Source organism: Pipistrellus hanaki, assembly GCF_964339955.1.
Source record: "Pipistrellus hanaki genome assembly, chromosome: 5".
NCBI classification, from domain to species: domain Eukaryota; kingdom Metazoa; phylum Chordata; class Mammalia; order Chiroptera; family Vespertilionidae; genus Pipistrellus; species Pipistrellus hanaki.
The window spans coordinates 89,705,744-89,729,545 of NC_140507.1; the positions used below are offsets into that span (position 1 = coordinate 89,705,744).

The window sequence follows — 23,802 nt, forward strand, 5'->3', positions numbered from 1 at the left end:
CTAATATGCTGGGTAACAGAACAGATACCACAAATTCATTCATTGGTATCATGTTAATTGTTCCTACACCCACTTAAGTATCATTTTACTTTTTATCCAATCCAAGGGGTTTCCCTTCTTTGCTTTCTCCCACCTCTCTAGTCTATCACCAGTGGATTTCATGTAACCCACCTACGTCCCTTTCCTTTTATTGCAATGTATAAATACAGATGTAACTTGCCATTCTCCAGAGCATTATCTCAATTCATTGAGGTACTACTTCCCAGCATATGTCAACAGTTTGGCTCAAAAAACTCACAAGCCAAAACTGGTTTGGCTCAGCGGTAGAGTGTTGGTCTGCGGACTGATAGGTCCCAGGTTCGATTCCCGTCAAGGGCATGTACACTGGTTGCGGGCACATCCCCGGTAGGGGGTGTGCAAGAAGCAGCTGGTCAATGTTTCTCTCTCTTCGACGTTTCTAGCTCTCTATCTCTCTCCCTTCCTCTCTGTAAAAAAATCAATAAAATATATATATATTTTAAAACTCACAAAAATTCTTTACAGGTTTCTATGGTTTTTACGTTAACATTTTGGTCATCTTATAAATTGCAATATTGTACAATCTTTAACGTATATGTGCATAACAAGAGAGTCAAAATATATGAGGCAAAAACTGATATAACTGGAAGGAAAAATGAATGAATCTACTATTGTTGAAGATTTCAACACCCCCTGTCAGAAATGGACAGATCTATCAAGCAGAAAATCAGTAAAAGCCTTCTTAAATTCAATAACAGTATCAACCAATTAGATGTAATTGGCATCTATGGACTATTTTATCCAACAGAAGAATATACATTCTTATCAAGCTGTGGATGAAAAGGGGTCCACATGCTAATCTGACTAGCTCAGAGAAGGCCTGTGTGGTGCCCTTGTGAACTCAGAGACCTAAAGTAACCACAAAGGATGGTATAAAATTAAAACTTGTTTAACTAAAATGAAGTTTATGGTGGGTAGCATGTTCTAGGCTTGTATCTTTCCCGACAAAAGTCAATCTTCATCTTAACTGAACCTGCTTTTTTTTTTTTTTTTCATCTACAATAACATATTGTTGGAATGTCAAAGTAATTGTCCTTTTTCCAAACTCTGCAGATATAAAAAAGAAAAACACTATAATTAACATGGGAAATTGTGTCTCCAAAGCTGGAAACTCCTAGACCTTCCAGCCCTCGTTAATACTCTTGAAAAGAAGCCTTTATTTGCAAGTGCTTTAGATAAATAGGAATATTTAACTAGAAAATAACCTAAAAATGGCCAAAATGCAGTTGCTGTCTTTGGGTACCTAAATTAGTATTTTGCATGCAAAATTTAGAAAAATGCTGGCTCTAAGATTAAACTGGATGAATGAATGGGAAACATGTCTTGATTTAAAAATTAGAAGCTTCTTAAGAAAATCACAGAAAAAAATATTTTAAACAACAAATTAGTAAAAAATTTTAGAAACTGTCTCTGAACTATTATTCTGAGACTAACAAGTGCTTACACCCTATCCTCCCCTTCTATAACTCCTCCACTATATCTTTTGCTCCTGAGTTTCCTCGTCCGAACTCACCCTTTCCCCTCCCTTCTTTCTTCCCCTTTGTGTCCTCCACTAGTGACTTAGGGGGGAAATGTGAACAGGAATTCTACAGCTCCCTTTAGAAAAAAACTGCTGTCAGCTAGAGAGGAATCAGCAATTGCTCCCAATTTTAAATGGGATACTGATGGGTTCCCAAAGAAATTTAACTGTCAGAACATGTAATCCTGGCCATTCTGATTTATTCCAATTAATACACCAACTGGTTTCTGAGAGCAAGGCAACAGAATTACTAAATAAGGTATGGTGTGAAACTGTAAAGGAGTCTATTTTTACTGTAAAAGGCCAGGTCACCATAAGAAAAATTGTAGAAAACTAAAATGAGATTTACAAAGAGAAGACAACCAAAGCAAATATAGGGTTGCTCTGAGGACTATAGGAGGGTATTTCCCCTTCTTCTTACTAAGAACTCAAAGCTCCAACCATCCAATTCTTGAGCTTGGCTGTATCATGGGTAATGCTCAGAGCCCTGTTGGACTTATACTCCAACAGATGCATGCCACCACTCTAGTCTCCTGTCACTAGAACTTTGCACTGGATGCTCATTCTATAGAGTAAACTTCCCCCGCCCCCGCTGTATGTAATCTGCATGAGACTCTATGGCTTATTGGGGACGTCTCTCCTAATAAATCTGGCATTGTTAAAGACACAAATATGTGTGAGAGACTCCTATGGGGGATGTTCCCTTGCTGAATTGTTCACTTGTGCTTTAAGCCAAGTGTATTGCTAATAAAGTTGCTTGCTTTGCTTCCTTACTAAATTTTCTTACTTTGCTTTAAACACTGCTTTCTGTCACTGGTCTAAATTCTTTCTCACAAGCATGGCAAGAGCTAAGGAGGAGTGAGCCCCTCCAATTTGAGTGGCTCCCTGGTGCAGTGACTAGAATCAATAAATCACCTGCTTTCACTTTGTCGGGGATGCAGGAATGCAGTAAGTTTTGCTCCTAGCCAGTTAACCCTTTGTGCATGCATGTTAATTTTCTTGGGGGAAGGGGCATGAACAACAGCATAAGGAATTAGGCAACTGGAATAAAGTTGTGTCCATTGACAGATACGAGGGGAAAGATGAGTACATAGGCTTGCCTAGGATCTGAAGAAAAGAGGCAATTCCTCCCTCCTGTTTGAATTTTCAATGTGCTTATGTGGGTAAGAACCTTGCAGAGATGTCTGGGGTGGAACCATAAGACATGCAGGGGCCTCATAGTGACTTCCATTTCACATTTAATTAACTGGCTGGCTAATCCAAGGATGCACAATAAGGGTTGATCACCAGTGTTCTGAGCCCTCCAGCTGTGTTAGATGCCCTGGAGAGAACCTGAGATATATAAGGGAGTGTAGGATGACCAGAACGGTAACAGCTTCTGGGAGCCCTACTCACAAACAGCACACAGAGACCCACCAACTCTAATCACTAGCTCATCTGTTCATAGACATGACTGCTAAAGGAATTAGTTTAAGCCACAGTTTAGCCACTAAGCTGCTGCAATTCTCTGTTCCATCAGGATTTTGGCCTCTATATCTGCATTTATAGTTTTTAGAGCTTTTAGGGGAGGAACTTGCTGTATGTGCAGGGCTGCATAGTATATACTACAATAGTAGGACTAACTGGGAGCCCCACAAGTTTGTGAGATATTATACTAGGTTGGGCAAGGATATCCCTTTCTTTGTTTGTTTATATGAGCATTGTAAGGAAAGACACTGGCCAGATGCTATTAACTGACTATTATTATTGTGATGTGAGAAGAGACATAAGTGAGACATCTGGTTGAACAAATTGAAGCTTAGATCTAGTGGTTATTTGCCTAGATGATCAGGACTCTTTAGTCCATCCCATTAATTGAGGAACTGGTACCATGCTAATCTATAATAATAAAAGCATAATATGCTAATTAGACCAGACAGCCAAATGACCTTCCCTACATCATTCCAGATGACTTTCCAGATGAAGCTGCCATGGTCGGGGCCATGGCAAAGGCAGTTAGGGGTGATCAGGCAAGCAGTTAGGAGCCAGTGGTCCCAGATTGTGAAAGGGTTCAGGCCTGGCTGAAGGATTCCCGCACCCCTGTGCACAAATTTCATGCACCAGGCCTCTAGTTATGAAATAAATGGGATTAGATGACTTCCTTCATGTATATACTCCAAGCTCAAATACTTAACTTTGAGGCCAAAAAACAATTTGTTAGGTATCTTGATAAGGTTGACAGATGTAGTAGGGAATGTTGGCTTTATCCTACTGAACCTTACCAAAATATAGGAGATACCAGTTAATTACCTGCTTAGATATGGACAAAGGAAGGGTTACCCCCTCTATTCAGGCATCTGTTATGCCTGGCTCTGCAGGACCCAGGAGATGGAAGAGTAGGCAAGATGGCAGATTTTCAGACATTCCAGCAGAAAAATATGTTGGATAGCAAATTTTTTCAGGGAATGTGAATATTGCAAGAACCTAGAAGGGTCCCATGTTTACAACTGCTGGTGGGACTAGAAATAGTGCAATTCTTTCTCTAGTAATGTCTTTGACAGGAAAAACAGGTCAGTAACTGATGGCATTGTCACCTAAGTAGAATAATGTACCCAGAAAGTACAAGACCTCCCTCCATGGTATAGGGAAGAAGGGTTCGGAGGCAAAGGAGAGTTTAAATTGAATGGGAATAGAGATGTCAGTAGGGCTCAGGAGACTGGCATGGAGTTGAGCCCCCTGTCTGAGTCAGGCATAATCCATTCCTAGGAAACCTGACTAGTGCCCTCCTCATTAGTAAGGTCACCCTTAGGGCGTGGGATAAACAGGACCCTTTAGTCTGCAGCCAAGAATTTCAGTTACACGGTAAAACTAGTTAATTTTGGAAACCCATGCCTGAGAAGAGACGCCTAATCAGATGGGAAACCAAAATCCAATACCATAAGATTCACCTCTGAGATACAGCCTAAAGAACCGGGAAAATTTGATGCTCAAACCTTAAAAGGAAAAGCTTTACTTTTCTTTTGTAATATAGCTTGTCCTCAATATAAATTAGAAGATGGGGAAGTTTGGCCAGGAAATCAAAGCCTAAATTATAATGCAATCTTGCAGCTAGACAGGGCAAGTGGGCTGAAATACCACATGTGCAGGCCTTCATGGCCCTGAGAAATAACTAAAAAATGTACAAAAAACTATAAGGTAGACCCTATGCTCTTAGCAGCCATAGCAAAAGAAGAACCTAATCTTGAGAGTGAATGCCCAATTCCATCCATGGTGCCTCTCAAGAACCAATTTTCCCACAATGAGCATCACCTTATATTGAATCAACCAGTCAGAGCAAAGATTAAACAAATTTCAAAGAAAAACAAAGAATACCACCTCAACATTTCCCTTTGATGAAAACCTCAGGACAGGAGGGAATTTTAAGAATTCAGGTTCCATTTAGCATACAAGACTTCATAGGCATGAAGAATAGGTTGGAAAGTTTCACAGAATGCCTCAGAAAATTTATCCAAGAATGGAAAAAGCTCACTTCAATGAATGATTTATCTTGGAGGATGTTAATCGAATCCTCCAAGAAGCCCTGCTTATGCAAATGAGGTCCTTACAGAAAATTATAACTCCACCAGGAACAGAGGCCATCCCCTTTTCTAATCCTAATTGGGAATATGATTCAGAGGATGTGAAATAGGCCACAGATCACATGCTTTTTTGCCTCCTGCAGGGCATGAAAGCCTCCCAAAAGAAATCTGTTCATTGTAATGAACTGACAGTCATTGACCAAGGTCCCCAAGAAAATTCCACCACCTCATAGAAAGGATAAGGAAAGCTTTAATTAAGGTCCCAAAGATCCAGCTTGAGCTATTGTCCTGAAAGACAAGTCCACGACCCAATCAGCCCCAGATATTAGGAGGAAAGACAAATATTAGAAATAGGACCAGCTACTCCCACAGAAGAGATGTTAAAAGTAGCATCTTTGGTATTTTACAACAGTGATCAAGAGGATGAAGAAAGGGCTTTAGAAAATGAAAAACACAAAGAGAAAAGTCAGGCCCAGCTTCTTTCTACCCTAGAAAAACAGAGGCTGATGAAGCCACAGAAGGGAAAACCCAAAAGTTCTCCTCCCGGCAATTGCATAAATTCGGGCAGCCCAGATGGAAAGGGGAGTACCCTAGGAAGCTGCCTACTCAAAAACTGTGCCCCCTCTATCTCAAATTCAACCACTGGAAGTGGAACTATAACGGGACCTAGAGGGGCCCTGTGCTCCAGTTGGTTCCTGCTGGGAACATCATCATTGAAGGGACAGAGCCAACAGTAAACCTCAAAGTGGCAGGAAGGTAAATTAATTTCCTTTTGGACATGGAGCCACCTTCTCTGTGCCGACTTCCTGTAGGGCTCTCTCTCTCTTCCTTCAGCAGCATTATACAAGGGGTAGGTGGAAAAACCCAAGCAAAATACCTTACACCACCTTTAAATTGCCTATGGGGAGCAACTATCTTTTATATTTTTAAATAAATCTTTATTGTTTAGTTTATTACAGATGTTCCTCTTTTTTTCCTCCCATAGCTCCCCTCCTCCCAGTTCCCATCCTACCCATGCCCTTTACCCGCCCCGGCCCCCCCCCCCCCGCCCCCCGCCACTGTCCTTGTCCACAGGTGTACGATTTTTGCCCAGATCTCTTCCTGCACCCCACACATTCCTTTCCCCCTGAGAATTGTCAGTCCACTCCCTTTCTATGCCCCTGATTCTTTATATTCACTAGTTTATTCTGTTCATCAGATTTTTTGAGACCGGTTTGGCTCAATGGACAGAGAGTCAGCTTGGGGACTGAAGATTTTTTATACACTTGATTTTTTTTTCTTTTTTTTTTCTTTTTTTTTTTTTAGTTTTATTTATTTATTTATTTTTACATATTTTATTGATTTTTTTTATTGCCCCCCTCCCTCCCTCCCACACATCCACTCCCTCCCCATAGTTTTATGTCCATTGGTTGTACTTATATGCATTTATACAAGTCCCTCGGTTGATCTATTATCTCCCCCTGATATCCCTACCCTCCCCACTGTAATTTGACAGTCTGCCTGTTGCTTTACTTTCTCTATATCTGTCTCTTGGTTCATCAGTTTATAAAGATCTTTATCATCCACCGATGTGTGAGGTCATGTGGTGTTTCTCTTTCATTGATTGGCTTATTTCACTCAGCATGATGCTCTCCAATTCCATCCAGGTTGCTGCAAATGATGAGAATTCCTTCTTTTTTATGGCAGCATAGTATTCCATTGTGTAGATGTACCATAGTTTTTGGATCCAATCATCTGCGGACGGGCACCTAGGCTGTTTCCAAATTCTGGCTATTGTAGATTGTGCTGCTATGAACATAGGGTATACACTTGATTTTTAGATTTACTTGTTGATAGATATGTATTTGTTATCACTTTGTTGATTATAATTTTTATATTTACCTTTTTCTTCTTTCTTCTGTTCTTAAAGAATACCCTACAGCATTTCACATAATACTGATTTGGTGGTGATGAACTCCTTTAACTTTTTTTTGTCTGTGAAGATCTTCATCTGACCTTCAATTCTAAGTGATAGCTTTGCTGGGTAGAGTAATCTTGGTTGTAGGTTCTTGCTGTTCATCACTTTGAATATTTCTTGCCACTCCCTTCTGGCCTGCATAGTTTCTGTTGAGAAATCAGCTGATAATTGTATGGGTACTCCCTTGTAGGTAACTAACTGTTTTTCTCTTGCTGCTTTTAATATTCTTTGTCTTTTGCCTTTGGTGTGGTCCTCTTTGGATTCCTCTTGTTTGGGGTTCTCTGTGCTTCCTGGACTTGTAAGGTCTATTTCTTTCACCAGTAGGGGAAGTTTTCTATCATTATTTATTCAAATAGGTTTTCAATATCTTGCTCTCTCTCTTCTTCTGGCATCCCCATAATTTGGATGTTGGTGCACTTGAAGTTTCCCAGAGGCTCCTTACACTATCTTCATATTTTTGTATTATTTTTGTTTTGTGCTTTTCCAGTTGGGTGTTTTTTGTTTTTTTTCTTTGTAGTTCAAATCTTTGACTGGATTCTTGGGATCCTCTGGTCTACTGTTGAATTTATGTATATTTATTCTTTATTTCAGTCAGTTTATACTTAATTTCTGACTGGTCCTTTTCCATTGTTTTGGCATTCTCACTAAGATCCTTGAAGGTCTCATTAAGTTCCTCAGAGGTTTCTAGAAGACTCTTGAGTAACCTTATTACTGTGGTTTTGAACTCTATATCCTGTAGTTTGCTTTCCTCCATTTCTTTCATTCATTACATGTTTTTTTGTCTCTGCATTTTGGCTGCTTCCCTGTGTTGGTAGAGTGGCCTTGTGTGCTAGGTGTCCTATAGGGCCCAGTGGCTCAGCCTCCCCAATAACCTGAGGTGGACACTTTGGTACACCCCTTTGTGGGCTGTGTGTACAGTCTTGTTGTAGTTAAGCTTTGATTTGCTGTTCATATCACTGGGAGGAATTGACTTCCAGGCCAATTGACTGAGGACCATCTGTGTCTACAATGGAAGAACCCTTATGGGGCAGGATTTGCTTCAGTGGGGCTTTGGTTCTCACTGAGTCTGCCCCTTGAATGTGTCACTTGTGGATGTGAAGAATTGTAATCTGGTATGGTCTCACACTGACCACTGGGTAAAGTGTCTCTTGGATCTCCAAGGAGGTGCAAAGTCAGCCACTGCCTGAGGCCACCCAGCAGGAGCTACAGCGATATCTTCAGATTCCTCCTCTTTGTTTGGCGTTTGGAAGTGCCCAGATGAAGCCCAGCTGTAAAGCAAGTTAGGTTGCTGCTGCTGAGCATTGGGCCTTCTTTTGGAGCTTTGGAGTTCTCTGACCCAGGTACATTTTGTTAGGTTAGGCTGTGAAAGGACTAGACCATTCATAGGCAACAGCCACTGCACACAGCTTGGGTAGAGTTGTAAATTGGGTGGGGCAGGGTCTCAGGGAATCACCAGGGCAGAGCAAACAGCAATGACTGACAGTCAGCCCTGTACTGGTGAGGTCCCCACATCTCCTCTTCTCCACATACTGCGCCCCCACACAGGAACAATGATATCTGCGAGCAACTCTGAGAGAAAGCCGCCCTCGCATTCCAACCCAATGCCAGACAGTTTCTCCCCGTATGAATCTGGGTCCCCAGAATCTCACTCATAACAGGAGTTCAGAGCGATCGGCAGCTTGTAACTCCCTCCTGATTGAAAAAACAACAGCACACCCAGTTGCTAGCCTGTTTCACACGTGCTTCTGTACCTCCACACCTCCACACCTCCTACCAGTCTCAATGCGATTTTTCTTTCCTTCTAGTTGTAGAACTCCCACTCAGCCAGCTTTCCCATGGTTCTGGATGATATTTATTTTGTCTTTTGTCTTTTAGTTGTAGTTTTGATGTGATTGTGAGAGGCAGCAAGTATACATGTTTACCTATTCCACCATCTTGGTTCTCCTACCCCTAGCTTAAAAATAAATATTAAAAGAAATATTTGCATTGATTTTTTTCTTTTTGAGAGAGAGAGAGAGAGAGAGAGAGAGAGAGAGAGAGAGAGAGAGAAAGGGAGAGAAATATCCATCAGCTGCCTCCATCACGCCTCCTACTGGGAATTGAGTTCACAACCCAGGCATGTGCCCTGACCAGAAATTGAATCAGCAATCTTTCGGTGCACTAAACAATGCCTAACCAACTAAGCCACATCATCTAGGGCGGGGATCAACTACTTTTGTGCACTAATTCCTAATTTTGACAGAATGTTCCACTCCATTGTTAGGGAAAGATATTTTAAATAAAGTGAAAACCTTAGTGGTTTTTTTTTTTTTTTTTCAACAGATACTTCAAATCCTATTTCACTTATGACCTTACTTGTAAAAAGAGGTGAGATGAAATAGATTCAGACATAAACCAGGAGCTTAACCTCCAGGTCTGGGCCATGAGAATTCCAGGCTGAGCCCAGAGGGCCAAGCTGGCCATGATCAAATTGATGGATCCTAGCATATTTCCAAATAAATGGCAATATCCTATAAATCCAGAAGAAGTGAAGGGCCCACAAAAGGTTATTACTTGGTCACGGACTGCTGATTTCCTTGTAATTCCCCCTTGCAACACCCCTATCCTACCTATTGGGGGAAAAGAAGGGATACACAGGTTGGTCCAAGATTTATGAACTAATTAAAGCTGTAATTCCTATACACCCCATAATACCAAATCCATATACAATTTTGGGAAATTTTCCTCTCTCAAACTCAATGATTCTTAGCATTAGACTTGAAAGATACTTTCTTTGTGTCTCATTAGATCCTAATTGCCAATTCTTGTTTGCCTTTGAATGGGCAGATATCTAGGGACATAAACAACAGCTCACATGGACAGGTCTCTTTCAATGTCTCAGAAATAGCCCACATTATTTGGACAAATATGGGCAGAGGAGTTCAGAGATCTATCATTTGAGGGGTGTGGACAGGTGATCTCATATGTGGATGACCTACTAATCTGTTCTCCTACTGAAGAATTGGGGTGCAAACATATAATACAACTTCTAAACTTCCTGGCCAAGAGAGGCTTTAAGGTCTCTAAAAATAAGGTTCAAATCCTTCAACAAAGAGTAGGGTAGCTAGGCTTTATGCTAACTCCTGGAAAGGGAATGCTATCTTCAGAAAGAATTCAGGCTATCCTAGGTATTCCAGAGCAGACTACCCAAAGACAGCTATGGACTTTTCTAGGGCTAATGGAACACAGTAGATTCTGGATCCCAACATATGGAGAAAAAGCCTGACACCTCTATGAGACCCTAAAAGAAAGCAATCAGTAGGAAACACCTAGTTTACAATGTGGAAAAGATCAACAAAGGCCATTAAAGCCTAAAGAAGGTTTTGACTCAAACTCCTGCTTTGAATTTGCCAGACTTTGAAAAACCCCTTCTCATTAAAATGATGACAGGGGTTACATTAGGGGTTTTAACACAGGCCTTGGGACTTACCAAGAGACCAATTGGCTACTTCTTAAAAGAACTGGGTACAGTAGCCCAGGCCTGGGCCAATGTCTCAGGGTAGTCACAGAAGCTGCCCTGCTCTTAGAGTTAGCTTTTAAATTATCCTTAGGAGAAGAAATTACTCTGTATGCCTCTCATCAAATAGGACCTTTATTACATATCAAGGGGTCCCATTGGCTTACTAACAATTACATGTTACAATATCAGGTCACCTTGATTGAAAACCCTCAAGTGAAAATAGCAAATTGCACAGTCCTGAATCCAGCTACCCTTGGGTCTGCATCCAATAAAAAATTGAGTGTCTTGGAAGCAAATGATGAATTAAGAGGCACAATCTCTCTGGGTTTGTTATAGTCATAAATACCTTACTAGCAGTAGGTAGTATCTTCAAACCCTTCCATCATTCCATCTGCATAACCTTCACATATTTCCAATAATGCATCCTTGAAAAGAAGTTGCTTTTCTGCTGAGATGCCATGAATACTTACCCTAGCTTTTGCAGCTTACATTGTGGATGCTTTGCTTTTTCACATAAAATTTCAACTCCTGAGTCTCCCAGGGCATTTTCTCCCAAGTAGAGTTTGGTCAGGGACTGGTTGGTGCTCAGGACAGATGCAAGATCCACACAGCATGCCGATGTGAGACTGCAGTTGACCAACCTTCCAAAGAAATGGCAGAAAGTCAACACACCTCTCACCCACTCTGCTATAAATCAAGGAAGTACTTGTCCCGTCACTGCCTCTAGCCCAGTCCACACATGGAAGAGTGCATCCAAACTCTTATTAATCTTTTATTTCCCTTTTTGTATGTGTAATAGCAAGTAAACGCCTTCTAAATCTATGCCGATACTACATTTTCCTACGTCCTTATATTGATTATTGGTTGAATATACATAATATACAATTTACCATTGTAACCATTTTTTAGAGAGAGTGGAGGGGAGGGCTGAGGGAGAGGAACAGAGAGAAAGAGAGACATTGATGTGAGAGAGATACATAGAATGGTTGTCTCCCACACGCACCCCGACGAGGCCTGGGGACTGAGCCTGAAACCGCAGTATGTGCCCTTGACGGGGAATGGAACCTGAGACCCATTGGTCCACAGGCTGATGCCCTAATCAAACTGGCTAGGGCTATAACCATTTGTAAGTGTACCAATCAGTGGCATTAAGTATATTCACATTGTTGCACCAGCATCACCACCCTCCATCTCCAGAAATTTCTCATCATCCCAAACTAAAACTCAGTCTAAATTAAACAATAATTCCCAATTCTCCTCCCTCAATCCCTGGCAACCAGCCTTCTACTTTCTGTCTCTATGACTTTGACCACTCTAGGAACCTCACTTGCATAAGAGGATCATATAGAATTCGGCCTTTGTGTCTGGCTTATTTTACTTAGTATAATGTCCAAGGTTGACCGTGTTGCAGCCTGTGTCAGAATTCCTTTTATGGCTATATTCGTGAATATGCCACATTTTTTAAATCGGTGGAAACTTGGTTGTTTCCCCCTTGTGGCTATTGTGAATGACACTGCTGTGGACATGTTTGAGTGCCTCATTTCAGCTCTTTGGTAATTCTGTTTAATGTTTTTAGGAACTGACACACTGTTCTCCACATTTAACATTCCCACCAGCAAAGTGTGAGATTTCCACTTTCTCCACATTCTCACCAACACTTGATGTTTTCTGTTTTGTGTTGTTTTATAATAACCATTCAGATAGGTGTACACCAATTCTACCATTTTCAAGTGCTTTCTTCTCTTCTTCAAAATTCAAGTATCTCAGAAGCATTTGGTAAAGGGCTGCACAGACTGTTAAGTATGTGCAATGCTTTAGCACCATTTTTCCTATTCAGTGTTGAGACCAAGGGCCTGCCATGAATTCTCAAGACTTTTCTAGATCACTGCATTGCACTGGTTGTATTTCTTCAGCTAGACAGTGAACAATTTAAAGGCAACATAATACTTTGACTGAGTCCCCTCTCCAGTGCTTAGCATGTGGCTTCTTCCACAGCAAACACTAACTGATGGAATTGCTGACCAACACCTGGAGGTAACACAAGGAACATCTGAGCAGCCAAGGCCATCCTCACACTAACACTCCAGCCTGTGGGAGCTCATTGAGCCACTGCTCATGCTTCATGGAGGAAACGAGTTCACACTCACCACAGCTTCTTCAGATTGCAGAATGCATGCCTCAGTCCCACACACACACGTTTGACTCCACAGTCTTCCAGAGCATTGTGGCTCAGATCCAGTTCCACCAGCATACAGGTGGTGCTCAGGACCGAGGAGATGTGGAAACAGCACTGATGAGAAAGGCAACACTGCCTCAACCTTGATGCCAAGCACAGAAGCAGAAAGTGTCAAAACACAGCTTCTGGTCTGCACATGTTTTTAGCCTAAACAGGGACACTTGTGTTTTCAAGTTACAAAGTAAAAATCATGATGACGTTTTTATTTTATTGTTTAAAGTATTACAAATAGTAGTACATATGTCTCCTTTTTCCCCCATTGACCTTCCCCCAGCCTCCCCTACCCCCCAGCACATGCCCTCACCCACATAATGAGGCTTCTAAAGCTATCAGAACTCCTGAATACAGCCCAAGATGTATAGGGAAGTTAGCTCTCCCAGCCTGAGACCACAACTGCTGAGCAGCAGGCAGTGAACTCCCTTTGTAAATAATGGTAAACTCTCCGATATATAAATGGCATGTTCCTGTTTGGTAAATAAAAAGGGTAGTGAAGTTGTGGGTTCCACTTCTTTACCACATGCTCCTAACAGTTGAAACTCCCTCGGACAGATGCCAGGCTCTGTAGGGTTGTATCCATCTACTTCACTTTGCCAGCCCCATTCCTGCTAGTCTGCTCAGTGCTTTAATCCCAGGTCCTCATCCATACTGGAGGAGCAAGCAGCACTGATTCTTGATTTGTTTGACACACACACACACACACACACACACACACACACACACTCATTCACCATTACTAAAAACAATGATTTGTCTCTTTCATGGGAAAAAGAGCAATAACCTACTTCCTTTCCAGACCAATGGTTCAGATATCCTAGAGGTTTTTGGACCACCCTTCCTTTCTGTCTCCATCTTCACACCAATTAGAAGCAAATGGACAACTAAATCTGTATTTATCTGCAAAGCAACTCATAATCACCCACATCTCCCTATTTATGTTTCACTCCCTAGAATCACGCAGGGGCACCTAGAGGGGCAAATGGGATAGTAGTATGGGATGAGGGCAAAGAGGCAGGTGAAGTGCCAAACCCAGCCAGAACCTTCAAGGCAAGAAGGAGTCCTCAAGGCAAAAATTATAAAGGATTTGTAATTTATCAATAGAGCAAAGAGATGTACCCATATGTTCATTGTAGCCAAGATTTGGAAACAGGCCAAATGCCCATGAGTAGCTGATTGGTTAAAAAAAAAAAAAAAAAAAAAAGTTGTGGTACATTTGCTCAATGGAATACTATGTGGCTGTCAAAAAAAAGAAGGGAACCTTACCTTTTGCAACAGCACGGATGGACCTGGAGATTTTTTATGCTAAGTGAAATAGCCAGTCAGAGAAAGACAAGTACTATATGATTTCATTCACATGTGGAATCTAATGAAAAAAAATTAACTAACTAACAAAATAGAAACACTCTCACAGATAGAGAGCAGATTGACAGCTATCAGAGGAGTGGGGGGTTGCAGGCCTACGTGAAGGAGATGAGGGATTAAGCAAAAACACCCACAAAATATGGACACAGACAACATTATAGTTATTACTAGAGGGAAAGAGGGTTGGAAAGTAAAAGTAGGGGGATAAATGGTTATGAAAGGAGACTTAACTTGGGATAGTGAACACACAATACAATATACAGATTATATATTATAGAATTGTATACCAGAAGCCTAGATAATTTTATTAACCAAGTTTACCCCAATAAAATCAATTTAAAAAGACTGTATTCCGTTTTTAAAAAGTGAAGAGATAGCACTTAAGCAAGTGAAATGTCATGATTAAGGTAGAATTTTTAAAATAACCCTCTGACTTTTGTATGGACAAGGGGTTGGAGTGAGGCAAAAGTGGATGCAGGGAGAATAAACAGCCATGCTATTCCTTCAGGTATTTGTTTTGTTGTGTGGTTGTTAATCCTCACTGAGGATAATTTTTGCATTGCTTTTCAGAGAGTGGAAAGGAGTGAGGAAGGTAGGGGGAGAGAGACAAGAGAGAGAAAAACATCAATGTGAGAGAGACACATGGATTGATTGCCTCCTCCGCATGTGTCCCAATCAAGGCCAGAGGATGAAACATGCAACCCATGTATGTGCCCTTGATCTGAAATTAAACCTGCAACCCTTAAGTGTAAGGGGTGTGTGTGTGTGTGTGTGTGTGTGTGTGTGTGAGAGAGAGAGAGAGAGAGAGAGAGAGAGAGAGAGAGAGAGAGAGAGAGAGACTCTAATCACTAAGCACACCAGTCAGGGCCAGTGTGTATTTTTGAGTACTAATGTGTGCTAAGACACTTCTTAGGGCATTGCAGTAATGACGGCAAGACAAACACAAATCCTGCCCTTGGAAGTTGATGATCTTGGAAGCCATTGCAATATCCAAAAAAAAAGTGATTGCAGTTGTTGGATCTGGGCTGGTGGAGTGAAGCTGAGGAAAGTGGACAATGGCTTGTAGTAAAGTAGGTAAAATTGATAAGATCAGAGATGGGAAGGGTATGATGAGCAAGAGACAAAGGTAAGACATCTTAGAGTGGTGGGCTGTCAACAATGCAGCTGTGCTACGGAGCGGGACTGCAGGGATGACCCAGACCCCCTGTGCCCAACTCAGGGCACAGGAGTCTGATTCAAAGCAAGCACTTTAGAATAAAGCTACCAGAAATTCCCTGTGACAATTCAATCTATACAAAATGTCCTGGTGGGTTCCAGCCCAGTAGCCATCATTGTATGCGATAAAACTCTCAGATTCACGTCTATGAGCATGGCCCATGAGGAAATGGAAATTTTTAAAAGTCACGTCTTTTTTGACCCACCACCAGCAAATGACTTGTTTTCAGTTCCCCTTCATCCTTCTCTATCCAATACTTCCCAAATAGCTGGACTCTGATCTATTCTGCCTTCTCACTTGTCAGGTGTTGAATTGTGCTCCCCACAAAAAAAATTCATACATTGAAGGTTTAACTGCTAGGACTTCAGAGTGTGACTCTATTTGGAGATGGGCTTTTTAAATAGGTCACTAAGCTAAAATGAGGTCATTAGAGCAGGCCCTAATCATCCTTGTAAGAAGAGGAGATCAGACATGCAGAGAAAGACCATGTGAGCACCTGGGGAGAAGATGCCATCTACACCCAAGGAAACAATCCACAGTAGAAACAAGCCCTGCCCAGACCTTCATATTAAACTTCCAGCCTCCAGGACTGTGAAAAATATATACTTCTGTTTTTCAAGCCCCTCAATCTGTGGTACATTGCTATGGCAGCCCTGAGAAACTAGTAAACCACTGATCTGGCCCCTCCAGCTCTCTCTCTCTCTCTCTATCTCTCTCTCTCTCTCTCTCTCTCACACACACACACACACACACACACACACACACACACACACACACCACAGAGAGATTCTTACCACAGTCTCTGAATGTTACATCCAGGATTGTGGAGCATTTCACATAACACCTTCATCCCTGCATCCCCCAGGGGATTGCCACTGAGGTTCAATTCAGTGAGGCTCTGGTTAGCACCCAGGACAGAGAAGAGGCTCCGACAAATGCTGGAAGTGAGATAGCAGTTCACCCATCTATACGAGAAGGAAAAACAAAACAAAAGAAAATCAGTCTTTAAGAACAGCAAATAAGTTAAGGGTCCAGGAGTGCCTGGTACCCATTGAAACAATGGCTTCCCAAAGAAGGCAGGGAGCCTTGGTAATTCTCTTTCATCATTGATGTTTCTATACCTCTCTCCCTCCCTAATGGGTCAGCTGTCACTCTGCTACATGATGTAGAGATCAGCTCTCACCCTGGCTGCACAGTGGCATCAGCAGTGCTCTCAAAAGTCCATAGGCCAAGCCACACCCTGGGAATAACATCAGACTCTCAGTGATAGGACCAGGTACATCAATATTTCTAAGATTTTCAGGTGATTCCAATGTGCAACTCTTGTTCAAATGCAGATTCTGACTCCACAGGTCTAGGGTTGGGCCTGCATTTCTTTTTAAAAAATATTTTACATGTTTTTATTGATTTCAGAGAAAGGAAGGGGAAGGAGAGAGGGATAGAAACATCAATGATGAGAGAATAATTGAACGGCTGTCTCCTGCCGGGGATCGAGCCCCCAACCCGGGCATGTGCCCTGACTGCGAATTGAACCATGATATCCTGGTCCATGGGTTAATGCCCAACCACTGAGCCACACCAACCAGGCATGGGCCTGCACCTCTAACTTGCACTGAGTGGATGCCCTTGCCACTGGTCCCAAGAAGGTTCTAGAACACATGAAGCAAGCTCCTGCCCTTCGAAGAAGGGAGCTGGGATCTGGAGAGACTGCGTCAGGCTTTTCATTGGGTGTTTCAGAGTGTCTGCGAGCCTTTCTCGCAGCTGTGGGTTCTTGGTCAGGTCTTACTGTTAGGTCTTTAATGAGCAGGTCTGCTCCCTTCTCTCTCCACCTTCCCCATCTTCTTTCTAGCTATTTGAAACTGTTAGCCACCATAGAAGCATATCCCACTTTCCCACCTCCCACCCCCTGAGCCTCTGCTCTTCTGTCTGCACTGCCTCTGCCCCACTCGACTCTCTCATGCCCCATCCTTTAGGATCTGGTAGGTGTCTCAGGTGCATTCTTCAAGTGTTCTTTCCATCGCCCATCTTCCTCAGTCTGCCTGTCCCCACAACTGAACCTTAATTGCTGGGATTAGGACCAGAGGATGGTCCTTGATGACTGCACAATAAAGGTGCTAGAGAGAGAGAGGACAAGAATTGAAAATTCATTGTTGCTGATGGAAGAGTTCAGCCTACTTCTCCTTAATTTTGTCCCATGTCTAGTGTCTTCTACAGAGATCACACGCATGCACTCATAGAGTGGCCACCTTCCAATAGCTACTGTGGTTGCAGCAATTCCATGCAAGGATCTCAGAAGTTGGGTAACAACTGCTTCACTGTACCAACCAGCCACGGCTTCCAACCCACCTCGCACGTGGGTGAACAGACTGTGATAGGCTGTTTGCAAGCACAGTGGGGCCTTGGAACACTGTCTCTTTCTAGCCCTATTTTCCTCAATTTCCCCGTATTGTGTTTGTTCCAATGAAGCTGTGTCCCTCCCCATTGTCTCCTAAACACACATTCACATCTTGTTCTTACTGGACTCACTCCCCAAATCCCTTTATCTTTTACTCCTCTCACCCACATCTCTACCACTCCATCAAGGCAGGCTCAGGCTTCACTCTGAGAAAACTTCATTTGGTGTTCAGTGCTAAGGGCCCTCTGTCCTTTGTGATCCTGAAACAAAGTCACTGGGCTGATTTTGCCTCTTTGGTATTGACTGGCTAATATGAACTAGAATCCCCAAATGGATTGTAAGCAATTTGAAATTACAAACACTTTTACTCAGTTCTCTATTGTTTCATTGGCTTTTTCTCATCCCATTTGTCAAGCTACCCTTCTTCTATTGGTCAGTCTCTGCCAGTGAAGGTATCTACTAGAAATGGTGGTTGCATTGCATAGTTGTGGCAACTGCATTTGAAAGACAGTTGATAAGAAGGGAGAGAGAGCAAGAGCAAAGAAAAAGGTGGCTGAAAAGCAGAGAACATGTTCTACCACCTGCCTGCAGTTGGTTTCCTTACCGATGAGAAGAGGCCATCTGAAGATCTGGGACAACACACTGGTCCACATCAGAGTGCTGAGCTTCCTCTTCCTCTTCCTCCTCCTCCTCCTCCTCCTCTTTGGGCGAGTTATGGAGCAACCTCAGGGAAAGGGATTGCACGTTGTGACAGTTCTCGATACAGAAAGAGGAAACCACATGGTCCATTCTGGTGGAGAGATTGATCTCAATTTTAGGGAAGTAGCACATAGCCTTTTGCACAAAGTCCTCCTCCTGCATCTCATACAAGCAGTAGAACAACTCTAGCTGGCTGGGCTGCATCTGCAAGGTCTTGGCCTTGGCTTTTGCTTCAATCCACTTCAGCAGCTCCAGCCTGATTTGCTGAGAGATCTTACAACTCAGTTTTCTCTCCAAGTAGGAAGTTCTCTCCTGGTTTATAAGACCGAAGAGGAAACGGACGACAAAAATCAGATATCCTTTTTCAAATTTGCCATAGTTTTCAAGAAGAACTGTCATGTCTCTCTTGGGGAGCTCCGAAGAACTCTGTGGCATGTTCTTTGCATCTTGCTGTTCCTCCTCTTCCAGCAAGTAGTACATGGCAGCAAAGAACTCCTGGAAAGTCATGTGGATAAAGCTGTAGAATTTCTCACATTCCACTTCCTTTTGGAATAGATTCACCCTCAGGAAAGCAGACACATCTGCCTTCTGCAGGCCATGGTTCCTTAGGTCACCCTCCTCAAACAAGATTTTCTGGTTCCAGATTCCATCTGCAGCCAATGAGCAGAGGCCCCGAAGGTTGGCAGAAACGTGGTGCTTCTGGCTTCCTGCTTGTGATTGCAACAAACTGGAAAGAAAGAAGATGTACACGGCAGTGGTGGTCTTGGATGTCTGAGCAAGATTCTTGCCCCTGTCCATCTGCTGTTTCAGCCCAGTGCACACGATCCAGCAGACCAGGGGAATAAAGCACATGGTGAAGAGGACCTCATTCTCCTGAATCAACCTAAAGGCTTCCTGGGCTTGCTGCTCATCTGAGAAATACTTAAAGAAATATTCCTTCTTCTTGGCCTCTGAGAAACCGAGGATCTCCACATGCCGCGGACGGTCCAGCAAGTGGTTTAGTTTCTCCAGGGCTACGGGCCTTGTGGTGATGATCAGTGAGGCCTCAGGAAGCAGCCTCTTTTTGATGAGGCTGCTCAGGAGAATGTCTCCCCGCTCCACCTTCTGCCAGTCTGTGCAGAGCGCCTCTGTGTGCTCATCAAACGCTCCTTGCAGCTCATCAAAGCCGTCCATGAGGAAGAGGATCCTGGAAGGCTTCCTCACAATCTTGCATATGGGTGGGTTTGGGTCAGGGCAGCAGCTGACCATCAGGTCCCCCAGGCTCCTCCGTGTCCCCAGGCTCACCTCCCTACAGTGGATGTAGAACAAATAGTCAAACTTGCCTTGGTAAAGCTTCTCTGATGCCCAGTCCAACATGATCTTCCTGGCCAATATTGTTTTCCCAATGCCTGCCGATCCCTGGAACACCACCGTGTGCACAGGCTCAGTGTGTTGGTCCTCAGGATCGAACAGCAATTCCAAGTTCATGGAACTCATGGGGCCATCTTTCATCTTGGCCAAGGTCCTACCAATTGCCAGGAGTTCATGTTCCCTCTCCTGCTGGCTCTGGTGTTCCTTGACGAGACGCAGCCTGGTGTAGCGTTTGTTGAGGTTCACGCTCTCACCCAGACGGGCATTCCTGTCTTTGATACACTGGAATCTGCTTCTTACATAATTTCTGTACTTCTTACAGTAATCTAAGGCAGAGACAGAAAGTTAGACTCTGGGAGAAGCCTGAGCACATCCACCTGAGTTGAGCTCTCAACAGAAGCCTGTGGTGACTGGAACTAAGAGATGGGGTGCAGTTCCTCTCCACTACTTGGTTATAAATCTTCCTAAACAGAGTTTAGCAGACAAACAGCAAAGTGCCTTTGTGCTGCCCCCAGCCAAAAATCCTTTTTATTCAGTCTTACCCCCTCCAGGCTACGCCTTTCAAAATCTGAAACACTCAACGGCTCTCCTTGGTTTGGGGACGGCAAGAAGCCTGGTGAACATATATCCACATCTTCAGCTACAAGGAGCAGGAGCACTTAAGAGGATGACCAGCTCCCAGACAACATCTCCAAACCCAATTGAAAGCACCACCCCCATGATTACCTTGCTTTTTTTTACAAGTAGAGATTCTGGAAAGAAACCCCAATAATCCCATCCACTCTTCTTCGAGGCTTTCTTCCCGGCATACCACAGAAAAATGTGCATTGTCTGAAATTAAAAAGAAAAAAATACCAAGTGTCAAAAAGTAGAACTCCTGCCTAAGGTGATGTAATTGAGACCAAGCACCAGGCACAGGTCAAAGGCACCTGCCTGGACACCTGCCAACCCAAAACACAGCTCAGAGTTACAAATGACAGGTGTGCAGATAAAGGTCCAGTCAGGGGTGTTCTTGTGCTCCCAATTTCAAAGTAATGGCATTGATCCACCCTCTAAGCATCATGTACCCACAGAATCCAGTCTCAGAATCTCTCTCCCAGGCCTAGAAAACACTTGGCAAACATGTGGGGCAGGCAGGTTTCTCTGTTCTTCATATGCATTTGGCAGCCAAACCTTCCCCCCTATCACCACCACCACAATGCTCTGGTGTTGAGGCCAATTCCATGCTCCCCAGTATCCCCAAGATGGCCATGGGCCAGCAGGATCACCCCTCCCTGACCCCACGTGCCTGGAATTCATCTTAATCCCCATTCTGGGTCTTCAAGAGGGAGAATCCCGATCTGGTTTATGTCTAACTCAGTGGTGCAGAATCCTGGCTGACTTTAGATTCACCTACAAAGTTTTAAAAAATACTGATTTTCAACCTGTGTGAGGTAGGATCTGGCACCATTACATTTATAAAGCTTCAACCTGTATCCACAGTTGAGAACTACAGATCTAAACAGTCACTAAATGACACATTTCAAAGAGGCATTTCCTATGAGAAATTCAGGGGAAATAGACAGTGTGGATAACTTTAAATGGGCAGGAGCCCAAGAGGGACAGGAAGGATTCCTAATTGGCCTCTGCTTCCCCTGATGCAAATGCTATTGGTAACCTGATCACAAAACAAAATCCAAACATTAACTCAAACCAAAGCCTAACTCTAGCCCAAGCATGTCAAATTCACAGCCGGAGGGCCCCCACCAGCCGCAAGTTTGACATGCTTGCTCTAGCCACTCCTCTCACTACCACCCCCAAAAGAAGTTCCACCTCAAAATCTAGATATGGAAGTCAAAATGTCATAGTGGTTAAGAGCCAGGCTTAAACCAAAGACACACCTGGCATTGAATTCTGGCCTTGGGCCTGGTGAAGACATTGCCTCGGACAATCAGAACTTGTTACAGGCTCGCTTCACATTGTTGGGAAGTCAATTCCAGAATTCTTGCAAAAACTGAAAATCTATACCCGTTGAATAATTTTCCATTCCCCTCTCCCTGTAGCCCCTGGCAACCACCATTCTCTGTGCCTACTCTTACAGTATTTCTCTTTTAGTGACTGGCTTATTGCCCTTAGTATAATGAAATTGAAAGTTCATTTGAAAGTGCTGGCCTCATGGGGTTCTTGTGAAAAATGAATAAAATCTATAAAAACTACTTAATGAACTACTTCTGCAACTATGGTTTAACTTTAATTTGGTTACATGGTAGGTAAGTACTGACACAATTATAATTGTGTTATTATGTGAACACCCACTGCCATGCACCCCTCCTCATGCCCCCGTGTCATTTTCTCTTCCTTCTCACACCCACATTGCTGCCCCGCCTTGCCATGCTTCCTCTGATATGCTGGTTCACTTATATCTTCCCTTTTCACTAGCTCAAAATCATCATTCTATGATTTTTAAGATTCCTCTGAGCCCTACTTGTGCTCTTCCCTTGCTCAGCACACCAAGCCAAAGGGAAGAACCTCACCCGTCCACAAGAAGGAAGAAAATATTTTACCCTTCACATGCCCAAAGTAATGGTTATAAGAAAGGCTTTTCTGCACACAACACATAGCTCTGTAAGGTGAGAGGTTGCCCCTGAGCTAGAGCTTGTCGGCCATGCCAACAGACACTTAAAGAATTTGATGGAGACCCGGAGGAAGTTTCAGACATGGAAAAGGTTTGGATAAAGTGGAACTAATCAGGGAAGTTTCTTAGGGATACATGAGCACTGACTTGGATTTCTAAAGGAGTTAGAAAAAAGAAAACTGCTTTCTGCCATCTACTCATAGTATTAGCACAAGAGGAAGAAGAGGATGAAGCCAATAAGAATAAATGGCCAAAACCGGTTTGGCTCAGTGGATAGAGCATCGGCCTGCAGACGATTCCAGGTTCCAGATTCGATTCCGGTCAAGGGCATGTACATTGGTTACAGGCACATCCGCAGTGGGGGGTGTGCAAGAGGCAGCTGGTCAATGATTCTCTCTTATAGATGTTTCTAGCTCTCTATCCCTCTCCTTTCCTCTCTGTAAAAATCAATAAAATAGATTAAAAAATAGATTTAAAAAGAATAAATGGAATTATTTAAAAAAAAAAACAACATATCAACTTTGATGCATCAAAGGATACCATTAACAGAGTAAAAGGGCAACCCATGGATGGAATGGGAGAAAATATATGCAAATCATATATCTAATAGGTGCTTACTATCCAGAGTATATATAGAACTCCTGCAAGTCAACAAGAAAAAAAACAACCAAGCAACTCAGTTAAAACATGGCAAAAGGAATAGATATTCCTTCAAAGATTAAATGCCAACAAGCACATGAAAATGCACTTAATATCACTAATTAATAGGGAAACGCAAATCAAAACCAAAATGAGATGGCATCTCACACCCAAACTTAGCTACTATTAAATAAAATATAAAATAAGTGTGGTGAGGATAGGGAGAAATTCTAACCTTTGTGCACTGCTGGTAGAAGTATAAAGTGATGCAGGCACTATGGAAAACAGTATGACAGTTCTTCAACAAAATGAAACATAGAATTACCATATAATTGAGTAATTCCACTTCTGAGCATATACCCAAAGAATTGAAATTTGTACACCCACATTCATAGCAGCATTATTCACAATAATGCAAGCTAGAAGCAATCTGAATGCCCATTGATAAGTAATCCCACTTCTAGACTATATGCCAAGGAATAGGCATACCATAAACTGGATTAAAATGTTATCTTATGTGATAACCTGGGTGACAAATTCTGCCACTAATAAAAGGTACCTCAAGGAGTCAAATTTATATAGACAGAAAATATGTGGTGGATGCCAGGAGCTGAGAGAAGGGGATAAATAATTGTTTAATAGGTATAGCATTTTGCAAGAAGAAAAAGAATCCTGTTGATTGAT

General features: G+C 42.7%; 1 protein-coding gene across 2 annotated transcripts in view; it reads right to left on the minus strand.

The window, feature by feature from the left end:
• NLRP3 (NLR family pyrin domain containing 3) overlaps positions 1-23,802 on the minus strand; it is a 35,226-nt gene that overhangs the window by 7,743 nt on the left and 3,681 nt on the right. For both annotated transcript variants that reach the window (XM_084884091.1, XM_084884090.1), the window contains 5 exons: positions 20,592-20,696; positions 18,421-20,191; positions 16,216-16,386; positions 12,758-12,928; positions 11,081-11,251 (listed from right to left, as the gene is read on the minus strand). In XM_084884091.1, coding sequence (XP_084740217.1) covers positions 11,081-11,251; positions 12,758-12,928; positions 16,216-16,386; positions 18,421-20,191; positions 20,592-20,696 — 2,389 coding nt within the window. The remainder of the gene's footprint in view (positions 1-11,080; positions 11,252-12,757; positions 12,929-16,215; positions 16,387-18,420; positions 20,192-20,591; positions 20,697-23,802) is intronic.